This window comes from Amphiprion ocellaris, chromosome 23 (assembly GCF_022539595.1).
Source record: "Amphiprion ocellaris isolate individual 3 ecotype Okinawa chromosome 23, ASM2253959v1, whole genome shotgun sequence".
Taxonomy (NCBI): Eukaryota; Metazoa; Chordata; class Actinopteri; family Pomacentridae; genus Amphiprion; species Amphiprion ocellaris.
This window is the reverse complement of record NC_072788.1, coordinates 2417914-2442700: the sequence shown is the minus strand read 5'-3', so window position 1 is coordinate 2442700 and position 24787 is coordinate 2417914. Positions and strand designations below refer to the sequence as shown.

At 38.8% G+C, this 24787-nt stretch overlaps 1 protein-coding gene and 1 long non-coding RNA gene across 7 annotated transcripts in view; both read right to left on the bottom strand.

The window, feature by feature from the left end:
- ank2b (ankyrin 2b, neuronal) overlaps positions 1-24787 on the bottom strand; it is a 233557-nt gene that overhangs the window by 119163 nt on the left and 89607 nt on the right. Inside the window, exon 1 of one of the 6 annotated variants that reach the window (XM_055007971.1) lies at positions 12900-13473. The exons of the other annotated variants lie outside the window; for them this stretch is intronic. Within the exon in view, the coding sequence (XP_054863946.1) occupies positions 12900-13028 (129 nt within the window). The 5' untranslated portion in view covers positions 13029-13473. Of the gene's footprint in view, positions 1-12899; positions 13474-24787 lie in introns of those variants that run through there. 6 annotated transcript variants of the gene reach the window in all.
- On the bottom strand, positions 6117-7096 carry LOC129348188 (uncharacterized). Its single transcript, XR_008600663.1, has 2 exons — positions 6452-7096; positions 6117-6337 (listed from the first exon to the last, which is right to left on the bottom strand). It is a non-coding gene; the product is annotated as an uncharacterized LOC129348188 (long non-coding RNA).

Sequence of the window (24787 nt, the reverse complement as noted above, 5' to 3'; positions counted from 1 at the left end):
CAGAGGAGACAGAATGGATAAATTATCTGAGCCTGCAGTGAGTGAGTTCCTACTGCAGTATGGAGGAGCAGCTTTTTTTAAGCTATCCTGTGGTCATATGAGCTGGAGGTCACGCCAAAACACACAGATGGAGACCCGAAGCTGAACATTTGTCTCCCTTGGTGTCCCCCATGTCCATTTTTACGACCAAGACTGATTCCACCTGACCAAAAATGATTGCTGAAATCTCTACAAATTAGGCAGATAGACCGCAGTTTTCCACTTGCAAGCCATGTTAGCATGAACTTTTTTGCATGTTCAAACTGCAAGTAGAGCCTCTTTCAGGGAAAAAACAACATACTTTAGGGTAGGTGCTTCTGAGCAGCCCTGAAAAACTGCCATACAGATCTTGATGCAGATTCTAAAAACTGGGAAAAGATGATTTGTGGCATTTTTCGGCCCTCTTGACGTTCATGTCAAGAAGCTAGTCTTGTCTGTAGTATTGGCCTCAATGACATAAAAACTCCCCACATCATCCATCATCTTCTGCTAGCCACAGTTTTGGCACACATGAAGTTGTTGGATTCAACACCGAAAAGGAAAAAGAAAGGATCAAAGAGCAGATTCAGTGGCCAGCGAGTTAGCTAACCTAGCGGGTCTCCAGTCCTAGCTTCCTAGCTTAAGAACTGAACTCAGTTAACCCAAACAACTATTAACTGCTCGACAACCACTGGTCTGATTTAACAAATGCTACTCTACTAAGGAGCAAAAACACAAGGGTTTTGAAAGACATGTTCATGTTAGCAGTAGCTAACATATTGAGCTAGCTACCAACTGGCAACTTGGCCAAATAGGCCCAGTTTGCCACCAGTTAGCTTAGTTACCAATTAGTTGTGACTTTTGTTTCACTTCAACTTACCTAAGCTAGCTAATAAACCGGCAACTTGGCCAAATTGTACCAGTTAGCTTAGTTAGCAATTTGCTGTGACCTTTGTTTCACTGCCGCTTACTGAAGAAACCCAAAGTTACTTCTAGAACTATGGAAGTCATCTACAACAGGATCATTTTTAAGCATTAAGAATTCCAGTTTAAACCAAACAGCCTCTTTTTCTAGTGTTCTCACCACAGCTCATGTTTTCTTAAGGTCTGGCAAAGTAAACATATTCAAGCTAGCATCTCATGAAGCTAAAGCCAGCAACAGTCAATGTGTTTGTGATGACAGGACTTGACAAAGTACTAATTTCTGCCTGGAAGCAAAGCAGTTGTTAAACTTCAACTTCAGGGACTGGATCTGATCTAAACACCTTCAAAACCAATAGAAGTTAAGCTCAGATCCATTTGCATCACGGCCTCAACTGTGTCTCGCTATTGAACGGCTTTTTAATGCACCTGGCGACAACTCTGCAACATCTTGTTGATTTCCAGCAGCACATAAAACAACCAGAGAGTTTCATCATGATATATTGTGACGGGAGGCTGCCAGTGTGAGTCAAATCGATCCTGTCCCTCAGGTTTTATATGGAGAGAAAGATGGATTCATGCGCTGAACATAACCATAATTTCAAGCACCTAACTCATTGTGGGTGTCTATTAAATCACTGAGGTTTAAGTACTTGATAAAGTGCACTTGTGGAGTTGATGAGAGTAGAAATCTGGCAGGTAAAAGGTGGAATTATATAGGATGGAGCCTTCAGAGGCGTCACAATGTGTAAATCCAGTGTAGCACCTGATATAGAACAGAAAGAGCTGACAACCCCACAACTTATTGACACTCCGAGACAATTGTACACCTTCTGGAACCTATGAGAAAAGCAGGTCTAGTGATATACTTAAACATGGAAATGGACATCCAAATTTAATATAAGTGATAACAAATGTCTACTTTGGTCGTCCAAATGCAGCTGAGCAGATATATTCTTTCAGCCCTTTTGTTCATACTCAGATAAAGACTTCCTCCCCAAACAGCACAAGCCTGGTAATAACAGACAGATAATAAGCATTAAAGAAAGTGGAATTAAAGTAATTATGGCACAACTGAGTCACTATGGAGGACTAAAAGTGCCAAAATTAAATAAATAAATACATCATTAAATAATTAATTAAATATGTCATTAATTAATTAAAATTGGAATTAAATATTTCATTAATTAATTAAAATTGGAATTAAATATGTCATTAATTAATTAAAATTGGAATTAAATACTTAAATGTGTTATTAAATAAATATATCATTAAATAATTAAATATGTCATTAATTAGTTAAAATTGGAATTAAATATGTCATTAATTAATTAAAATTGGAATTAAATACATAAATGTGTTATTAAATATGTCATTAATTTATTAAAATAACAATTATTTTAAGTAAAAAACATATTTCATTATTTCATGATTTAATTAATTATTTCATGGTCCTTGTGTTGCAGTGGATCATGAATTAATTTTATCTGTCAACCTCGCCCGTCAAAGTCCGTGGGCGGGACTAACGTGAATCTAGTCTAATCCACTGCTTTTGTCTGCCTTGAAACCGGAAGTAGAAGTCTTTCTAAACATGGTGGCTGTGTAGAGGGAGAGTCGCTGTGAACTTTCTAGAGAGTTGGTGAGAGATCTTTTAGACCTTGCAGAGTATGTGGAAGCAGGACCTGCTGACCGCGAGCATGTAGCGTGTAAAGCAGAGGAATTTATTGAAGTTGTTGAAGTTATTTCCGCACTTTCCGACCAAGATGTTGACCGTAGAGTGACTGCAAATTTAGAGGAAGTACTCCGCCGGTTTTCTGGTACCAGGGTGCAACAGGAGCACACACAGGGACCAGGGCGTTTGGCATACCGAGGGAAGTTCTGGAACATCACGTTCTTTGTGGATTACCAGCCTGTCAAATTGCAGCGATGCTCGGAGTGTCGAGCGCTTTTCCTTTAGGACCTACTCGGCGCGGCACGGCTCCGCTCGTCTTTGTTTAGCCGCGATTCCACAAGCATCTACTCGGCACGGTACGGCTCGTCTCATCTTTGTTAGCGAGCGTTTCCATACGGACTAATTTTCAGCACCTTCTCGGCTGAGGTTCCCAGCGAGCTGAGATGAGCCGATAATGTGGCGTTTACATAGTGCAGGCCACTGATTGGACAGGGAGTGACGACACAGAGCAACTTCAGCACGAAAACAAAATCCTGCATTAAAAAATGACTGTAAACAGCGACGGTGTGCATTGCTCTTCACGAAACTCTCTGTTCTTCATAATTTTAATGTGACAGCCAGACCTGTACCGTGGGTGAATGAAGAGGTCGAGACTTTGTCTTTGGTGGTGGACCAAAGAATACAGAGAGAGCTGGACGGAGAAAGTTTATCAGGAGGTCTCTGAGCGGATGGCCGCTCACATATACAGTAGACTGTATATAAAGAGGACAGAAGCAGTGTAGGGAGAAGCTGAAAAAGCTCAAAAGTGACTATCGGTCCACCCAGGACCACAACGGCCGGCGTGGGTCAACCAGGAGGTGTTGGAAGAGGTTTAATGGAAGCTATTTACTGGCACCGCACCGGCGAGCAACAGGAGGGAGACTCAGCCGCTGCATTGTTGGAGACGTTCGAGAACGGTGAGTGTTTTGTGACTTCAAGAAACTTATACATCATTTATTCCATTGGTGGCAAGCTTCTTTTAAGCAAACAAGTATTTTTAGAAAGTAACGTCGTTGTCTCCTGGAGCAGACAATAAGATAGCTAGTTAGCCATCGGCGCTAACTCCGTGCTCTGCTTGTATTTCGTGCTGCTGTTTCTAACGTTTAGCTCTCAGAAGCTAATACTTCAGTCAGCATGCCGTGTTTTTCTTGTACTTAGAGTGAGTGTTTATTTCTGTTCAAGAATCCCTTTCCACATGCGAAGCCTACTCCACCTCCGTCGCGGAGCCCCCGGCTGCCCTGTCTCCTCTCCACCACCAGCAGCAGCTCCTCTCCAGCACCAGCTTCGACACCGACCCTGTCAACAGCACCGTCTTATCACCGGTAAGACACGGTAAACAGAGAGCATGGTTGATTTTCGCATTATTATTATTACTACAGGTGTAAATGCCTGCAAGCATGATCAGAACAGTGAGACCAACGACCAAGAATTCAGGCAGGTGTAAATGCAAACTGTGCAGCATGCCAGCTCAGGAACGCCTGATGAAAGCTACATGTAGCTGCAGTGACACATAAACAGAACACATGCAGCTGCATTTATTTTCCATTGACTTAACAAGTAAGTCACTCTAATTAATTTACGTTCTGGTGCAGTGTAGTATTGCAACCATTCTTCTTATAGTCACTAGGTAGCTGTGAAACTGAATGAAAATATACATAAAAATGAGAAAACACAGCTCTTCTTAGCAACTCCAAAATGTGCACAGGATGAAATGAAGTTCACACCACGTCGTTTTTGTTTGTGGTGGAGCAGTTACTGCTTGTGCTTTGGTTAAAGCGAAGAGTGCCAGAAGTTTATTAAAGTATCAAAGACATGATCATGATTGAAAATGGATGGACGGGTGGCTAAACACATCACATCATAGCTGTGGAGTCCTTCCAGCTCCTGGGGACTACAATCTCTCAGGACCTCCTGAAAAAGGCTCAGCAGAGGATGTATTTCCTACAACAGCTGAGGAGACATGGCCTGCCACATGAGCTGTTGATCCAGTTCTACACTGCAGTCATCCGATCTGTCCTGTGCACCTCTGGATCAACCACACAGCAGGACAGAAACAGACTACAGCCCATAGTACGGACTGCAGAAAACATCATCAGAGACCCCACTCACCCTGGACATTTGGACTACAGAGCCCTGTACACAAAAATCACCACTACTGTGTTTATAGCAATTACCATTTTGCTAATGTGTTCATACATTCCAGTCTAGCTGTACATTTCTGTTTATATTGTGTTCTATTTTACTACTATTTCTTTTTCCTCCCTGTTCCTCTTTCTATAGTTTATTTTTTATTATTCTCTTCCATATTCCTAGGATGACACCAACAGCCGAAACCAAATTCCGTGTATATTGTGTACTTACTTGGCCATTAAAGCTGACTCTGATCACTTTTCTGTCTTTGGTCTAGGCAAGAGGAAAGGGGGCCACAGAAAACTGGACCTTCCTAGCGTACTTGTGGAGATGCAGGCTGAGGAGGAGTGGAGTCATGCCCAGCATGATGAGAACATCTGGTTGCTCCTCAGCGAGGCAAGAGAGAATGAAGCGGCCTTGCAGCGGGAGGAGATGGCCCAGAATACTGCCTTCAACCAGTCATTCCTGGGTGTGCTGGGGTAGCTGGGTAGGCAGTGGGCAGCCGGCGAGTGTGAGCGAGTCCACCTCCCATAGACTTGAGATTTACAAGTGCTGGTCATATAATTAGAATATCATGAAAAAGCTTGTCTTTTGGACAACTGTCAGGTCAGCAGTCTTCCCCATGATTGTGTAGCCTACAGAACTAGGCTGAGAGACCATATAAAGGCCTTTGCAGGTGTTTTGAGTTAATTAGCTGATTAGAGGTGTCTTCAATATTGAACCTTTCTACAATATTCTAATTTTCAGAGATACCAAATTTGAGATTTTTGTTAGTATTCAGGTATAATCATCAAAGTTAAGAGAAATAAACATTTGAAATATATCAGTCTGTGTAATGAATGAGTATAATATACAAGTTTCACTTTTTGAATGGAATTACTGAAATAATGAACAACTTTTTTCATGATATTCTAATTATATGACCAGCACCTGTAGTTGTATATAGTTTTACTTTTAGTCCTCCACTGTAGGAGAGGCCCACCACAGTTTGTACTTTGCACATTGTAAATAGTTTTGATTTTGCTGCTGACTAATAAACTATTTTGTGACTTATGTGATTGCATCATAACTTCTCATTTTGTCTGTTAAGACACTGGTAGAAAAAGAGTCAACAGTCTGAACCAAACAATTCTATATTCCCTAATAATGTATTTGTGTTTAATGGGATTTAACATGTTTTAACACAAACTCCTTTATGGTTCATAATTCTGGTGACTGAATTACACCAAAGCAATACTGATTTATCAAACTGGAATTTTCTTAAAACAGCTGTTTTAATGTTTTGGCGTTTAATTTTTTATTTAATCTTGCTAACCTTCACAAACAAACAATAGTATAGACACATCTACAAAAGTTTATTGTCAGAATTGCATTAAAGAAAACAATAGCGGTCCGGGGACCGAAAAACAGAAGTATAACAAGAAGAATAACTTTGCATGACACGTAGTGCATCAGTGCATCCTGTACATCTCTGTCCTCCTCCTCTACACCTTGTGCCACTGCAGGCTCATGTGCTGCTGCTTCAGGTAAATCCCATGAAGTCTCATCAGAGAGCATCTGAAACACATACACAGCATACATATTTTAATACCTAATAGCGATAAACTGCAGCCATTACAGGGTCGTTCACAGGACTGATACACGATAGCTAGCGAACTAGCATTAGCTTACCCTCATATGTCGTCTCGTTCATATCCTCTTGTCTTCGGCTTGATACTGCTTTATCGCCTCCCAAACTCTCCTGTGTGTCTCCTCAGTGTTTCGACTCGTCGCTCTCAGCTTTCTCCGACTCTTCTATTACTCTGAATCTGACAGAAAGCCACAGACCGAGCAGCAGGTGTACTATCGCCTCCATGTACATTGTTGCATTGCGTTTGTGTCGCACAGAAATGACGGTAAGGGACTTTCGGACCGCCGTGCTATGACGACTCCACCCACGATGAGGTGGTTCTCAATGTAATGGAAAAACAACTAAACCGAGACGAGCCGTGGCGCGCCGAGTAGATGCTAAAGGAAATGCTAAAGGAAAATTTGTCTTGCACCGCATGTATCAACATTTGGGAAAGAGGACCGAGTCTTTAGCGGTTGCTAATAAAGTTTTGTTTTATTGAGTATCCAAACCAACGTAGAGGTGAATAGCGCCACCCAGTGTATCGGAATGTGTTCACAAGCTCTGCGTCAATCCATTATCTGGAATCGATTTGCCTTGACTTGATGTGCAGGGTAACCAATCAGGTGTTAGGATCCGCCCACCGACTTTGACGGGCGAGGTTGACAGATAAAATTAATTCATGATCCACTGCAACACAAGGACCATGAAATAATTAATTAAATCGTGAAATAATGAAATATGTTTTTTACTTAAAATAATTGTTATTTTAATAAATTAATGACATATTTAATAACACATTTATGTATTTAATTCCAATTTTAATTAATTAATGACATATTTAATTCCAATTTTAACTAATTAATGACATATTTAATTATTTAATGATATATTTATTTAATAACACATTTAAGTATTTAATTCCAATTTTAATTAATTAATGACATATTTAATTCCAATTTTAATTAATTAAATATTTAATTCCAATTTTAATTAATTAATGACATATTTAATTAATTATTTAATGATGTATTTATTTATTTAATTTTGGCACTTTTAGTCCTCCATAAGTCACATTCTGCAGCTCTGATTTGCTCTTTTTAGCATAAAAAGTGCCCTACTTTACCATTCTTCAAACATTTTTAAAGACTGTCTGAGGCATTTCACAATAAGCAGCACCAGCAGCCCAGATCTTTACTAAAAAATGCTGAGATAGCAACAATATTTTCGTCAAACTGTGGAAGTTATTTCTGTTTTTGAGTTTCCATCCAAGTGCCGCACTAATCTTAACAGAAAGATAGCACAAAGACATTGTAATTAGTCAGTTTTAGTCAAAAAAAAAAAAGAGAAATGTGCCCAAATTGCTCAATAGCGCCCCCTGCAATATTATGAAAATTCAGCCCCTGAACCACATTTCACCTACAGCTATGAAATTCGGTACACATATGTAACATATCAGGATGCACAAAAAAGCCTCATACACAAATATCCAAAACCCAACAGGAAGTCGGCCATTTTGAATTATGTGTCATATTTTGGATGATTTTGTGTCATTTTTGGACATTTTTGAAAAGCTATAAACTCCAACAGAGTAACACAGAAGGAGCTCAAACTTGGCCAGGATGTACACCAGTCATGGGTGATTAAAAGTTATCAAAACGCTCCAAAAAAGTCTGAGGGCCTGGAAATGGTGACCAGCGGAATGCGGCCATTTTGGATGTTTGGCCATGAAACAGGAAGTGCTGTATAACTAGCCTGTACATGCTCCAATCTACCTGAAACTTTACATGTCTGATCAGTCTGTCCCTCATAACATCCATAAGATGAAATACATCCTCAGTCACAGCGCCACCTGGTGGATATGCCTGGATTTGCTGACCAGCAAGGATAAGAAAAGATAGATAAGTCCTTTATTTCTCTCCACGCCAGGGGAAATTCACATTGTTACAGCAGCTTATGTAGCAATAGACGTAGTAATAGGATGCAAGGAGGTTTTGTTTGCTACAATTCTGAGTCTTTAATGTAAAATGATGTTAAATTTTTTCCATCTATTCAAGCCCACTTTTTCACAGTTTGTCTTACTGATGCACCATTTTTTTTTTCTCAGCCAGGCCTATAAACGTTTTTGGCTACTTTCTCCATGTCTGATTATTTCATACACAAACAAACTTTACATCTTCTATAGGCCTCTTTCAAGGAAATTTAAATGGGAGCCTCTATTTGACAATTCAGGCCAAATGATGTTTAAAAATGATGTTTAAAAGACTTCTCTAGCAGTTAAATTAACTCTGCAGACACAACACATCAATAAACAGGAGTGAAGTACAAATGTTCCTGAACAAGCCAATCCACCATGTCTAAAATGTGCTTTCTTGGCTTTGTTATATAATTGGTGATGCTCACACCAATGCACATCCACGATGACGCATTTCGGAGGAAATCCAGCGTCGCCTTTGCTCAGCATTTCAGAGCGACACGCCTCAGCCATGCGGCGTCCAGGCCAAGCCCTCTGCTCCCCACTAAGCACCATTTACAACTGGTAATTGTTCTCCAGCACGACGTGACCACCGGTGATACAACTGCAGTTTGACAGCGGCGTGTGGCCGTGTTGTAAATGTCTGCCCTTGGGCACTTGGTGGACAATCCACCAAACTGAATCTATTAATCACTTTTAGGTGTGTGTTGAGGCAGAGTGTGAGAGGGAGAGCCGGAGAGGGCGCATCAGTAATCCCATGTGATAATCTCTCTTGCAGTTCAGTCGAAAATAACAGCGGCGAAGGGTGGAGGGGACGGAGAAAACACCAAAACAACAGCAACAAAGGTCACAGCGGCTCTCAGAAGATGTTATTTTGAAGCAAGAGTCCGTTACAGAAGAACCACCCAGGTCTAGGAGAACAGGGGACCGATTCTTCAGGGCTATGAGTGATACGCTGATAACGGATGTTTAACTGAATAATGTTCACAAATATACTCCTTTAACCTTTGTGTTGTCCGCCAGGTCAAAATTGACCCGGTTTAAAGTTTGAAAATGTGGGGAAAAAAATCTATTTTTACAGTGAAACTTCTGATGTCCACATTTTCAACATTTTTGAACTTTTTTGGAGGAAAAAAAAGAAATGATAAAAATGTTTCTTAAGAACATTCACATAAAAATGGATATATTTTCTTAAAGAAAATATCAGAAGTTTATTTATATGTAATCACTTTAGATATTTGTAGGATTTTTTGGAAGATTTTTACTCATTTTTGGAAAATATTTACAAGAATTTTCTTGCCAAATTGTTTTTTTTTTGTTTTTTTTTGTTTTTTTTTAATGAAACTTTTAAGGGAAACTTTTAAACAATTATTGGAATTTTCTTCCTCAAGGTCTTGCAAATTTTCTGAAATTTGGGGAATTTTTTGCTGAACTTTTGGATTTTTTTCAGACAAGGAAACAATATTTTTTTAGTGCCCGTAAATGAGGACAACAAGAGGGTTAAATACACTTGTAGAAAGAAGGAAGCAATCAGAAATCTGTCTTTAAGTATCACAAGTGAGAATCTGGAAGGGGAAAAGTTTAACTGCTCCAATAAAACTTCTATAACCTTATGTGGACTCGTTTTTACTGCAATATTAAGTCCTGCGCCTTTATGGAAACAGCACAACCCTAGCTAGTAGCTGAGAGAATTCAGAAATTGTCTTTTGTGTTATGTGATACAGTTGTAATGCCATAAGTAATTTTAAAAAAAAAGAAAAAGCAGATTTTCTTGGACTACGTATTTTACAAAAATTGCCAAAAAGCTTGAATCAACATCTACAAATGCTCACAGGTGTTACCCATACTATAAAAAATGGCAACAACCTCTATGAAATAGGCATTTTTTCACACTATTTTGCACATTAGAAAGGTATTTTACCATGATGAATGTAGCCTCCAACATCTCGCTAACAACTAGCACCTCTGTTCGTCAATTATTTACTTAATCAAATATGCTTTGTTTTCCTCTTAATTATTCTCATTTCTTTCCACACTTCGCACTGTTTAAACACAGCCTGCAGTTCAACCGACAAAAGTCTGAATTTTTGTCACATGACTGTCGGTCACACCCGAGAAGTCATACAGAATCAGGTGTAAATGTGTTGTTTTTGGCATGCTTTTTGAAAAATAAATTGTGTTGAATAAAGCAACTTTGATGAAAAATCATGTTTTTAAGCTTAAATTTAGCTAATTGTCCCAGTATGTTGCTGATGAGTAGTTCAGGGACCATCTAAAAGCTGAAAATCCAATGATTGTTGATGAATGGTGTAGTTACAGTGACGCCTTCAGAGGGTTTAAAATGTCCTCTGTTTCCATTTACTGCTAGCATGAATCAAACTGACACTCTTTACGCACTGTAACCACGGAGTTATGTTTCTTTTCTGTTTCTAAATCAATGCGATCATATTAAACTGCAGGTAGTGACACCAGAGAAAAGATATAGAGGTAAACCACTGTGTTCTTCGCCACTTTCATTACAGCATGTTGGGTATCTTACTTAGATAGTCCAATCCAAACTAATCACACTTTCCCATCAGACTTTTTCACATCAAGGTCATGCGCCATCACTAAAGCAAACATATTCAAACTCTCTTCTTATTCCTTACGTTATTGTCTGTTTTCCATTCCATATGCAGCGATCCAAGCCAACATTCATATTTAAATACCAAACACCACCAGGGATGCAGATTCACCACATAAAAAATTCAATCCAACTTTCGCACATCATCCTGCATTTCCATTTCAAACAGTCTTAGCATGTCGTGCTTGTGGCTGAAACAGCTTAATGCCAAATGAAGAACTTTTGCTACAGATACCTTCTAGTGCCACTCCATTCCAATTTCCACGGTTATCCACAATTATTTTATCTTTTGTTATTTGTTGCTGTCTGCCAGACCCCCTCTTGCCTTTTGTTGTTTGCCAGACTCCTTGATTCAACCACCTTTTGTTCTTTGTTGTTTTATCCTCTGTTACTGACACTATTCACCCTTGTATCTACATAGAACCTCCTTCCTACCCTCTGACCATCCCTATAAACTGCATCCTCTGCTGATGTTCTTGGTCGTCTTACCTCCGCAGACTCATGCTCTGTGTTTTTAAGCCCACCGTGTGCCGGAATACCAATAAACACCCGACTACAGCAAACTTCGAAGGACTGAGAGTGAAATTTCTTCAACAGAATACATCCACTCTCACGCCACTTTGATTGGTTATAGTGGAACTGCAGCATTGCAGCAGGTAGAGGTAGAATTATGCAGCTTTAAATATCACAGGTTGACATTAAGAAGAGATTTCCCAGCCACTAAATTTGATTCTCATCAGTGAAATCAAAAGTTCAGTGCACGTTTCTGCGTCCTGCATGAATACACTCCTCATACTCAATAACCATCACATCTGTGTAGTACACCTTTACATATGAATACGCAGCAGGAGCGCATTGTGTTTGCCTAACAGAATGCAAACGTTATCCGTGAGCAAACATACACTGCGCAGCATGGCGATGCACCACAGGATGCGTAGGTGATCCACAGACAGACGAGCAGAGGTGTTGGTGGGAGTTTTACTGTACGAGCTGAAAGGCCGAGCGACTGACGGCTTGGAGAACGATCATCGGTGATTCTGCAGCAGGATGAGGAGTGGAACGAAGGAGATGACTGTGGTTTGTGTTTTAACGGGTGACAAAGACTCATCAAGGTGGGTTTTAAATAAGTCTGATGCCATTATTAACCCTCGTGTCATCCTGCGGGTCAAAACTGACCCGTTTTAAAGTTTGAAAATGTGGAGAAAAAAAATATTTTCACAGTGAACCTTCTGATGTCCACATTTTCAACATTTTTAAAAAATCTTTGAACATTTTTTGGTGGAAAAAAAAAGAAATGTTAAAAATGGTTCTTAAGAACATTCACAAAAAATCAACCAAAATCCAGCGAATTTCGCTGGATTTTGGTTGATTTTTTTTTGTGAATGTTCTTAAAGAAAATATTAGAAGTTTTACTGATATACATGGAATCACTTTAGACATTTTTAGGATTTTTTTGGGAAGATTTTTACTCATTTTTAAAAAATATTAACAATTTTTATTTTTAATTTTAAAAAAAAAAGTATTTCTTGCCAAATTTGGGGGATTTATTGATTTTTAAATAAAGGGAATTTAAGGGAAACTTTTAAGAAATTATTGAAATTTTCTTCCTAAAAGTTTTGCAAATTTTCTGAAATTTGGGGACTTTTTTGCTGAATTTTTGGATTTTTTTCAGACAAGGAAACAATATTTTTTGGTGCCCGTAAATGAAGACAACAGGAGGGTTAAGTCCCTGAACAGAACTCTTTGCCCTTGATGTTATCAGTGAAGACCACCAGATGATGATGAAGGTGAAGATGGTGAATGTAGACGTCTGGTGAACTCTCCTGCAGTTCTTCATGGTGATGGTGACGGTGATGATGAAGTGGAGATGGTGACTGGAGCAGGGAGGGATGGTTGAGGTCGGAGCCGGTACCTTGCGCTTGCGTTCAGCCCGTTCCCGGGAACGCCTCCTCCTCTCTCTGGCTTTCTCCAGAGCCTTCAGGTCCGGAGGCTGGTCCATCTCGGACCTGGCCTTCTTAATGTGAGCCGCGGCGTGAGCCATCGTGAAGCTTTTAAGATCACTTTCAGGAGTCCTCTCAGAGAGCTATAGGACGGTCATCCGAGGAAAGGAGCTCCCGCCTCGCCAGGTGACTCCCTTATCACCCAAGGACGAAGCGTCACGAGCGGGTAGAGGTGGGGAGAGGATGGAGGCGGCGCTGGAATCCTCGGTCCTCTAACCCACCAGCTCTCCTCACCGTCTGCTGCGAGCCTCCCTCCCTGCCACCCGGGTAGCTGCATCTGAGGCGGCGATGCAAAAGAGAGAAGGGGGTGGCCCGGTACACGCCACCGAGAGGTAAGATAGAGGACCAATAGAGAGAGAGAAGCAGGGGAGGCAGAGGGGGGAGACAAGAGCTCCTCCCCTCCCTTCAGCGAGGCAGCAGCAGATGCTATGGGAACCTGGGAAGCCTCTGATTTGGACCACTCTCTAAATACATGACTTCCCCTCTCATCGTGCACCAGGAGGGGGGAGGCAGGAGCACAGGGAGGGAGGCGGGGAAGGTGGGGAAGTACGGGGATTAGAAGGGAGGAGTTAGAGGAAACAGTATGTGGGAGGGGATGCAGGACACGGAAGCATCAGCATGTCGTTTGGAGGAAAAAGGAAAAAAGAGCAAGGAATGTACCACTTCTGCTGGAGGCACGGGGGGTTAAACTTCACCTAAAATCCACCTCCACTGTGTGAAATGGTACAGTCCGCTCGGCGACTGGGAGATTTCACAGCTCCACAGCAAACACTCACACTCAAATACACACCCAAAAACACACACAGTCATAGGTTTTAGCTGAAAACAGGAAAAATGTAGTTTGTCGAATTTCTACCTGACTGCAGCGAACGTATGACACCTAAACATGCAAGATATCTACACGTATATTAGAGGTTTAAAATACAGTCGCTGTCCATGGTGCTGAAATCCCAACAATGCTCATGTATTACTAGCACCACTGAAGAGCAGCAACAATATCCATCCAATAATACTGTCACGTATTTATAATATTAATACTTCCTTGTGAAAAAGCGCTGTTGTATTTTTATTCTATGGCATTATTAGCACCACACAGGCTACATATACCAGTTAATTCTTCACGAATGAGCCTCCAACATGCACTCAGATACAAGCTAAAACCACAATCCTTCAACATATTTCACGTCAAGTCAAGTTTAAGTGTAAAAACTCCTCACGTCACGCTCTATGAAGTCATCGACTTCAGTGCTCATCTTTATAATGGCCTCACCTCTTTTTGCTGCCTGATACAGTGGTGCCACCTCATGGCCTGAGACAACATTACAACTACAATAAAACCTTAGCATCACAGAATAGAAAGGCAAACCTCTAGAATAGTGAAAACAATATTTTACAGATAAGAGATCACATGATGCTAAATAGCCAGCCAAAAATTGTGATCTCAGACCTTTCTGCTCTTCATAATGAATGAATGTCTACGTATGCAGCTTTACCACAGGTTGTGGTCTAAGATTTGACTTCTGAGCAGTTGGGTCAGTATATAATTGCAGGACTTTTTGTATCATACTTGACATTTTTTGCCATTTTCAGGCCTAAAATCAACATGGCCGCCTATAACCAAACATCACACGATATATTTACAGGAAGATTCTTCTAAATATTATAAATACAATTTAGTAAAATTGAAATTTAAAGTTATTTACAATGATATTTATATTAAATAACTTCATATTTAATAACCCAGAAAACCATGGCGTCTGGCCAGTCTTTTCTTCAGGAGGAAATGACATCATGTGGAGCAGGTCATGTGATCTGGAATTAACACACTTCCTTGAGAGGTGTTTTTGTAATAGGTAACTTAATGGAAAGTGATTTCTTGGACGCAGATACAATTAATTATTTTGTGTCATAAAATTACACAAATGACCACAAAACAACACAAAATGACTCAATGAGACAAAATTATCATAAAAAGAGTCAAAATGATGAGAGACATAAAATAACTACGAAAAGCTGCAAAATGACCACAAAACACCTCAAATTACCAAAAAGACTGAAGACGGCCACAAAAAGGCACTAAAATGACCACTAAAAACTAAAATGCTCACAAAACAGTCCGAAAATGACCAAAAAACAAGCCAAATGAGTGTAAACACTGCCTGCAGTTCATCCCAATGCAGCTGAAAAGTCCATGAATTTTTGTCATGTGACTGTTAGTCACAGTTGAGTCCCAAAAGGCTCCACAGTTACATCAAGAAGCGCAGAACTATTTGTTTTTCAAACTTCTGTATCAATAAACTGCCCTTTTATCATTTAAAAATATGAAAATATGGATAATTTCCATGTGCTAGGACAAATGAAAACAGGAAAAGCATGAGTCTGTATCAGTGTGATTGGCATTAAAGGGTTAAAACTAGCTGTGCTGATATGAGAGCTGTTAATAAAAAGTATAATAATGTTTTGATTGAATGCTCTTTATGATTTCAAACTACTGTATAACACTCAGAAACTGATAATAGCACTGTGAAACCAACGTCCTGTAAGTCACGGTAATGAAACTTGTTTATGTGCCTGTAGAAAAGCTAAACTATTTCCACATTCGCTTTGACTTGAGAGACGACTCTGAGCGTTATCTGGAAATGTACAGTCGAGCAACTAAACAGGAAAATGTGTTTCTCCACTGAACTGGCTAACCAACAGCTAAGCGCTAAGTCTGCCCGGCTACTAATCTCCTCCAGATCGTCGCTAACAAAGAGAATGGGATGAGGAGGCCTTCGTATTACACCCATAATCTGCTGAGGGTCTCAGAGTGATTAGAGGACCTCCAGCTGCTTCTACCTTCCACCAGGAATCCTCCACACTATGACACAAACACACCCAGCGCTGAGGCTGTGGAGGGTGACCCTGACAGAGCCGTGACCTCTGTTAGCTCGGCTAACTGGTTCAGAGAAGCCGAGGGAGGTGATTACGGAGAAAATGTGCCATTGTGTTAGCAGGTCACCAGAGAAATTAACCAGGAAAGGAGGTTCTAGAACGCAGTCGAAGTAGGAGACGTGAGAATAAACGCGATGATGTGCAGGAGTCTGGATGATGGATTAGCTCTGAGGTATGACTATATCCAGGTTTTACTACTCAGCTGTTTGTCCAAGAGGAGAAATCAATACAGCAATCAGGAGCAGCACAGCTGAGTCCCACTGCAGGAAAGTGGACCTGAACCAGGCCTGGTGGAACATCTGAACATCTGGTTGAACTTACCTAGAAGAGAAGAAGAGAACATTTAGTTCATTCTAACATTTAGTTAGAAAATTGGTCAACAGCGTAAACTGTAGAAGACGCTCTCATATCTGATGTTTACTGGTTCCCACACTTCATGTCTAAAAGTGTAGAAAAGGTTTAACCCTCCTGTTGTCTTCATTTACAGGCACCAAAAAATATTGTTTCCTTGTCTGAAAAAAATCCAAAAATTCAGCAAAAAAATTCCACAAATTTCTGAAAATTTGCAAAACCTTCAGGAAGAAAATTCCAATAATTCCTTAAAAGTTTCCCTTAAAAATTTTACTTAAAAAAATGCCCCAAATTTGGCAAGAAAATTCTTGTAAATATTTTCAAAAAATGAGTAAAAATCTTCCAAAAAAATCCTAAAAATGTCTAAAGTGATTCCATATATATCAGTAAAACTTCTAATATTTTCTTTAAGAACATTCACACAAAAACCAACTAAAATCCAGCGAAAATTGCTGGATTCTACCTCAATTTTGCATCTTTCTATGGTAATTTTGCCTCTTTCCATCTTAATTGTTGTGTTAATTATGTTTTATGAGTTGCATGGCGCTGCACAGTGGCGTAGTGGTTAGCACTTTCGCCTTGCAGCTAGAAGATCCCTGGTTCGCGTCCCGGCTTTCCCGGGATCTTTCTGCATGGAGTTTGCATGTTCTCCCTGTGCATGCGTGGGTTTTCTCCGGGTACTCCGGCTTCCTCCCACAGTCCAAAAATATGCTGAGGTTAATTGATCATTCTAAATTGCCCGTAGGTGTGAATGTGAGAGTGCTTGTTTGTCTCTGTATGTAGCCCTGTGACAGACTGGTGACCTGTCTAGGGTGTCCCCTGCCTTCACCTGAGTCAGCTGGGATAGGCTCCAGCCCCCCATGACCCTAGTGAGGATTAAGCGGTGTATAGATAATGGATGGAGTTACATGGCTTGGAAATAGTTTGTGTACCATTTTAAACCCATAGTTATCAATAAAACCATCATCCAGAACTAAGAGCATTGATTCCGACACAGAATGAAAGGTTCTCAACGATGTTGGGGGTGCAATGAGTATATTTACATCATATCTTAGAGTTTCTGTTGGCAGAAAAAGCAGTAAACCACTAAGAACAGTCTCTTTTTTAACATTCATGTCCACACCTGTCTGTGTTTACTCATTTCCACAGCCCACTCGAACTCCAGCAGCACAAACATCCCATGGGTGCTCCCTTTGGAGGACATGGGCGTCCCTCCTGGGTGCAGAGCAGACAAAGAGGCGACGCTAACGTGACCACGCCCGACCCTCTCCACCATCATTAACACTATTATAATCACACACTCGTGTCTCTGCATTCTGAAGCGATGCTAAACATATGTTCCATGAAGAGCGTTATCTCCGTCAGGGTGATGAATCGTTCCTCAGAACCATTTAAACGCCATCCTTCACCTCTGACATGTGGGCTGCTGGGGGTTGGGGGTGTTTATATACGTTTTATATGCATCTGTGGGGGTCTTGTTTCAAGGCTCTACGGGGGGGAAGGGGTTTAATTTATAGCCGCTGCCAAAAACAGCAAAATGACCGAGCTGCTGCTGCTGAGATTGAGTTGTAATGTTAACCAGGCAGCAAAATGTTCCACTTTCTCCCCGTTCTCACCCCATGGATGAAGGCGGATTTATCAGACCAGACTTCATGCTGCAGCTCTAATTCCACAGATATGATTTAATGTGTTGTTAATTGTGTGGCAGCAGGATTCCCTCTAGTGCTGCTGCTGCTGTTGTTATTGACACTGATGGGGATCATATTGGAGCTGATGGCATCAAAATTGCCCACAAACTCAACAATATTCATTCTACTACATGAAAATAAATCATTAAAATGCCCAAATAAGACAGGAAAAATCCAGCAGCAAGGACACCAGAAAGAAATATTCTAAAAAACGGTGGAATACTGTGGAAATATGGCAGATATTTGTACAATAATACAGATTTAAATACAGTAAAATAGTGTAGTTTTTGTACAATTACCTTTTGTTTGTCATTTTGCAGCACTTTTAATGAAACTGAGGCACTAAAAATCTTGTTTTTGTCGCATTTTGATTCACAAATCTCTGAACTGTGTCCAATCCAGATGTGAGAAGCTGTGACTTCATAGAAGTGTAAGTATTATGTGTTTCGTAGCCCTGAGTTCTGCCTCTCAGGCACACAGTTGTGACTATCTGATAGATGGAGCTTTAAATTTAAAAGCTAGACGAAAATAAAGATAAAACTCCACAGCTGACTGACATTAAAAGGATATATTCCATGGAGAAGTCACTCAAGAATGAGCAGCACAAACTTAATATCCAACATGAAGATCCAAATAAAAATGTATCCGATACATTCAAATGAAGCAACACGTCCATAAAATACCTCTGATCTAAAACGTTTGTGTTCATCAGTTACTCAGAAACTCAACAATATTCCCTCTTCTCCAAGACACTGCAAAAAAATTAAAAATCCCCAAATAAAACAGTGAAAATCTGGTACTATAATATTTAAAAAACTGCAAAAATGGTGAAAATAATGCCAAATATCTGTAAAATAATACAATTTCAGCATATTTAAATACAATTAAACAGTGTGGGGTTTTTTTTTTATCCCATATTGTAAAACAATAAATATTTGTAAGAATAAAGTTTTTTATGTAGATATTATGTGCAGTTTTTGGCCTTTTTTTGTTGATTTAGAAGAAAATGATCCATTTTTTTAAATAATTAAAAAAATGGGAAAAAACAAAAATAATTTTTAACAAAATCATTTATGAATTTTTAAAATAATAAATTAGGAATGTTTAATAATTCTGTAATTTCACAAAATTATAGAATGTAAATCTGTAAAAACAGTTTTAGAAAACATTGATCCACTTTAAAAGTTTTTTAAAAAGTGGGAAAAAAATAAAAATTATTTTTAAGAATAAAATAATTAATGCATTTTTCAAATAGTAAATTAATAATTTTTAATAATTCTGTCATTTAACAAAATTGCAAATCTGTAAATCTTAAAATTATTTTAGAAGACAATGATCTACATTTTTTAATTTTTTTTAAAAAAGTGGGACAAAACAAAGACAATTTTTAATAACTACTTATTTTTTAAACAATATATTAAAATTAAAATTTTTTTTCATAATAAAATAATTAATGATTACTTTAATAATAAATTGATCATTTTAAGTAATTCTGTAATTTAACTAAATTGAAGAATGTAAATCTGTAAAAACAGAAAAAGACAATGATAGACTTTTAAAGATAATTTTAAAAAGTGTGGAAAAAATTACAATAAAATAATTTTTAAATAAGAAATTAACAGTTTTTAATAATTAAAAAAGTGGCGGGGAAATACAAATAATTTTTAATAAAAATTAATCAATATTTTTAACAAAAATAGTACATTAATATTTTTAATAATTCTGTAAAAATGTAGCTCTGTAAAAACTTTTTAAGAATTAGTTACCATTTTTCAATCCTTACATTATTTTTTTAAATTAAAAAAAAATTGCGAAAGAACAATATTTTTTCTGATTTAAATACTGTAAAAACAGAAGGTTTTACTGTCAAACATTGCAAAAGAGCTAAATAATACTTATAAAAATACACACTTCTTTAAAGTGGACATAATTTACAATTTTGGCTTGTTTTTTTAGGATTTTCATGCAAACATTATTTTTTCTGTGATTTTACCACCTATTATTTGTAATTTCAAATAAAAAAGCAAAATCTGTAAAATAACAGCAAACTGTGGAAAAAATGACAGTTAAAAGCTGCTTAAAAATCAGTTTTTGACATTAGTAGCAGCTAAAAGCTCCACTATGTTGACCAGGATGGACAGAAAATGACTTATGGGGAAAAAAACAACCAAAACCACACACTTGTTTCTACCAATAACCGACTTCACACCGACGCCTGCGTTTATTTCCTCACAGTAACACTACAGTGGCTGCTCTCTATCGCCTAGCAACAAGGGTGTGGGGCGTTGTCGGCGGCGACGGTGGAGGAAAAAGGCTCTCGGTGGATGAGGGAGTCTCCTGGGCTTCATTAGCCTAATGAGCTAACACACTGACACACATCCAGAGAAAAGAGGAGCTGCTGTTATCTGAATGTCTTCTGCCATGATAACAACAATCGGTTGTCCTCATCTGGGCCGACAGTGGACAAACAAAGGACGAGGGAACATGGGTGTGGTTCCCGGAGTCAATTCATCAGCGACCCGCCTCCCGTAAAGCCAAATGAGCCGTCCCAGAATCCCCCTGGGGCCGTAATGACATCATCCATCGCCGTTCAGCCTCGCTGCTTCACGCATTATTCATCTTTAGCATGTCCTAGATTTTATTCCTCTAATGGGGCGTTAGAGGAAAACATGAATGGAGAACAACCGTCTACACACACATATGGTTTCACACAGAGGATCTATTCAACACACTGGATATTAAACAACAGGAGTGGGTGGGGGAGCTACGACAACTTCAGAAAAAATGTTCAAAGAGCACTCCAGTAATCCAGCATTACACCACTAGAAAGTTTTAATAAGTCCTGAGAGACACTAAAACCAGAATGGTTGAAATTGAAGCTTCACAGACAGAGATATTAAGATTTCTAAGGTAAAAAAAAATCCTACATTTCCCATAATGCAGCTTAATAGCAGTGTCAGCTTTATGTTAAAACACTTCCTGCTTGGTAAATGCACTGTTTAGGAGAGAATTATCTATTGCAGAATAATATCAACCTTGATGAGACATAAACTGTCACTTTCAATATTATCGAACAAATTTGATGTTGTTTTAGAATTAAAGGTCAGATATAAGCTAAAAAAAAATGTTATTCCAAATAACTTATAGTTCTTACAGCTACATTACTGGAATATTTGGTTATGAAAGAATTACTGACAAAAATAATGAACTTGCAACTTGAATGCAGTGGATTTAATTTAAAAATGAAACCCTGTGAATATCTGTGTGTTTTTAATCTATGTTCTTCTAAAGTCTGACTTGTTAACTTCTCAACCGTAAAGGTACGTGTCCACGAGATCCAGCAATTTCCCACATCCCATTCAGTGTGTACGTGGAGCTCACCGTGTTGCATGCTGGTCTGGTTGCCGTGCATTTCGAGCTGCAATCCGGTGCGTCTCCCTGGAGCTCATTTGCATAAAATAGATTTGACTTTTACTTTATGCAAATTCGATGCAGCATGCGGAGGTCTGACGCATCGCGAAACTTTAGTCAAACGTCTAAACCAGCCGTCAGTTAACCAAAACCAGGACAGATTCAGCAGCTTATTTCTCGCCTCAAATGCTTTCAGAAATACTTTTCGCTGAACTATTTTCGAAATGAAAGAGAAAGTTTGCAGCCAAGCCGCCGTGTTGGTCCAACGCATCTGTTGGACTCTCAAGCTAAAAGCGCTGTCATTTGACCATGTGATGTCCCATTAGTGACCGCCCACCAAACAGGCGATTATCAGAGGCAGAAAATGTGGGAAAAACGGATCTAGTGGACACATAGCATAAAACCCACCGGTGAGTTCAAAAGGTAAGTTTTCTTTTTTAAAACAAATGCCAAAATGACACCATTTATCAGTATAAACAGAAAGAATCCTGAAAAATTTAATTTTCCAACAGTTCTTGAAGGTATCATTTATGTCACACGATTCCATTAATGGTTAAAAATAAATAAATAAATGATCCCTAAAAATAAGCTTAAAAATTGATATCAAATTAAAATCTACTTCTTCTACTTGCCTATTTATTAAAAAAAATCCAAAAAATAATCTGTTTGCACCTGATCCAAGGCAAAAACAAAACATTTGTGACCAAAATTCTGCAACTTTTCAGGTTGAACTGCAGGCAGTGTTTCCACAGAGCAGATTAGAGACAACAAGAGCGACTGAGAGGAAAGCCAAACCGACTGAATCAATAAAATAAATGCAGCATGGCTCAGAAACAGTAAACAGAGAAGCAAGTTGTCTGAAGATACATTTAGCATGGTGAAACACATTTGTAGAGTAAAGGTTGTAGAAATTAAGTAGTAAAATATCTTGTTTTTCAGGATTGCCAACATTTATGGGTGCTGGAGGGCGCTTGTAAGGCAAATAATCAACAAATTCAATTTTATTTTTGTATTTTCTATGATTTACGTCTTTATAACTGTGTCTTACTACGCTAACTTGCTGCCATGTCTTCTTACTGGAGTGAAAAATTAGCCCACAGTGAGTAAAAATGTGACAGGACTTCCTTAAATATGGTCTCGTCCTGTGAAGTCCTCCATCTCCTGATAAACTGTGAATGTCGGAAGGGATTATAACAACTACCGTGCTGTAACATCGGGCTCATGATGCCATATGAACTCCACTTTAAGTCAAGTGCTGCACGCTGATGTAAAGACTTGCTTAGCTAGCTTTGTAGCCTTTGTGTGGCTAATGAGTGTCTCAGATTCTAATCCAGGGTGAAAAGAGAGCAGGGAATCCTGGTTATGGAGGGGATTAGGGGGCTTCAGACCCACAGAGAGGACTGGTTTCCTTCTGAAAGAGTGGTCCAAACACTCCCGACTGACAGGTTTAATTAGAGCATGTGGCATAAAAACATCTGAGCAAGAGAATCATACATAGACACACACAAAACAAGGAAAGTATTGGTTGAGCTACGCTTTGAAGGAAGTAATATCCTGTCAAATTTAAGTCAAGCTTTTTAAACCCTATGAGCCTTTAAAGTAATTTTAATGCTTTTCTTTTGAAGTTCTTATCTTGTTTTGGTTAACATAAGGACTAACTATACAAACTGCATCTTGCTTTTTGGGGGTTTTAGTTTGAACAGTCTACACTATCTAAATCTTTCATTTATCACTATAATATTTTTGTAGCGATTTTGTGATACTGGCTCTTTTACCAAGGAAATAAAGTTTAGTTTTTTACATGTAGGTCACCATAAAATGCTAAAATAAAGAGATATCTTTTCAAAATTGTGCAGCTGAAACAGTCTGGAATCTGGCAATATCAGAACCACAACGGCACGATACTGTAAGACTTTTAATTTTTTATTATGATTATTTTCTTAAATTGTACTTGGAAATAACTGTCATGGTTAAACTCACTGAATTGTGAACATACACTAGCATACTTGCCAAGAGAGGTGCATCTTCAGGAGAGGCTAATCAGGCAAATTTTGGGATGTTAAGCGTGTCATTCAGGTTCTAAATGTTAATGTGGAATTAAATACAGAATTTACACCATTTGTTTCCTTTAAAAGCTACTGATTGTAACACTGTAGACCAAATCTACCCCTTACTAAATGAGCTAAATGATAAATTTACATCAAATTGTGATTGTGAGTCAGAATATTTTTGTGCATCAAATTTTAGACCAATTTCATGCCACTTTTACAGCAGTTGTTGTTTTCTACACTGTGTTATTTTTTAAAAGTGCCAACACAGTTTTGTTGTAGAAATACATTGACAATAAAAAACTTATGGGTTTCAATAGTCTTCACACCATTTGGTGCTTGGACCCTAAATAAAGCTGGAAGCAGCGATGAACCAGTCCTCGCATTCTTGCTGGTCAGTGAATCCAAGCATGTCCAACAGGTGGTACTGCGACTGAGAATGTATTTTGGTCTATACATCTGGTGAAGGCTGGACTCTGATCACACATGTGAAGTTTGAGGCAGATTGGTGCATGTACAGGCTAGTTACACAGCACTTCCTGTTTCATGACGAAGCATCGAAATTCTGCCAGCCACCATTTCCACGCCCTCAGACTTTTGCGGAGCATTTTGAAAACTTTTGATCACCCATGCCTGCTGTACATCCCAGCCAAATTTCAGCTCTGTTGGGGTTACCCTGTTTGAGTTTATAGCTTTTGAAAATGTCCAAAAATTGGTCCACAATCATCCAAAATATGACACATAATTCAAAATGGCCAACTTCCTGTTGTGTTTTGGGTGTGGTTGTAATAGACTTTTTTGTGCATGTTGATGTGTTACATATGTGTAACTGATATCATAGCTGTAGATGACATGTACTGGCTGTAGTAAATGTTTGAAATTTTCCATGTGGCACTAAGGAGTCATTTTGGTATGCACTTATGCATTTCCCCTAAAATATCACATTTTTCACCGGTTCTGATGTGTGTACAGAGTTTCACGCATTTGAGTATTTTTAAACTGCCAAATCTGAGTTTCAAAAAACGTGAAAAGAATATTAGAATAATAATAAACCCACTGATCCTTTAACAACTTTACAACAAAATCACATTTTTTACACATTTTACCCTGATTTGCCCCAATTTCACGTTTCTTTTATATATATAATTTTACATAAAATGAAAAAAAAACACAGCAGAATTTGCACCAAATTCCAAACAGGTATGCGTAATATGACGTGGGATAAAGACTCTGCAAAGATGCAGTCATGTTCTGAGGCAACTCCTGCATGTTAGCGCTGAAAACTGACCAACAGATTTACAACTTGTGATTTAAAAGACAGTTCCAGCACCGTTTTGTTGACAGATTTCACAATAAAAGCATCCTCCC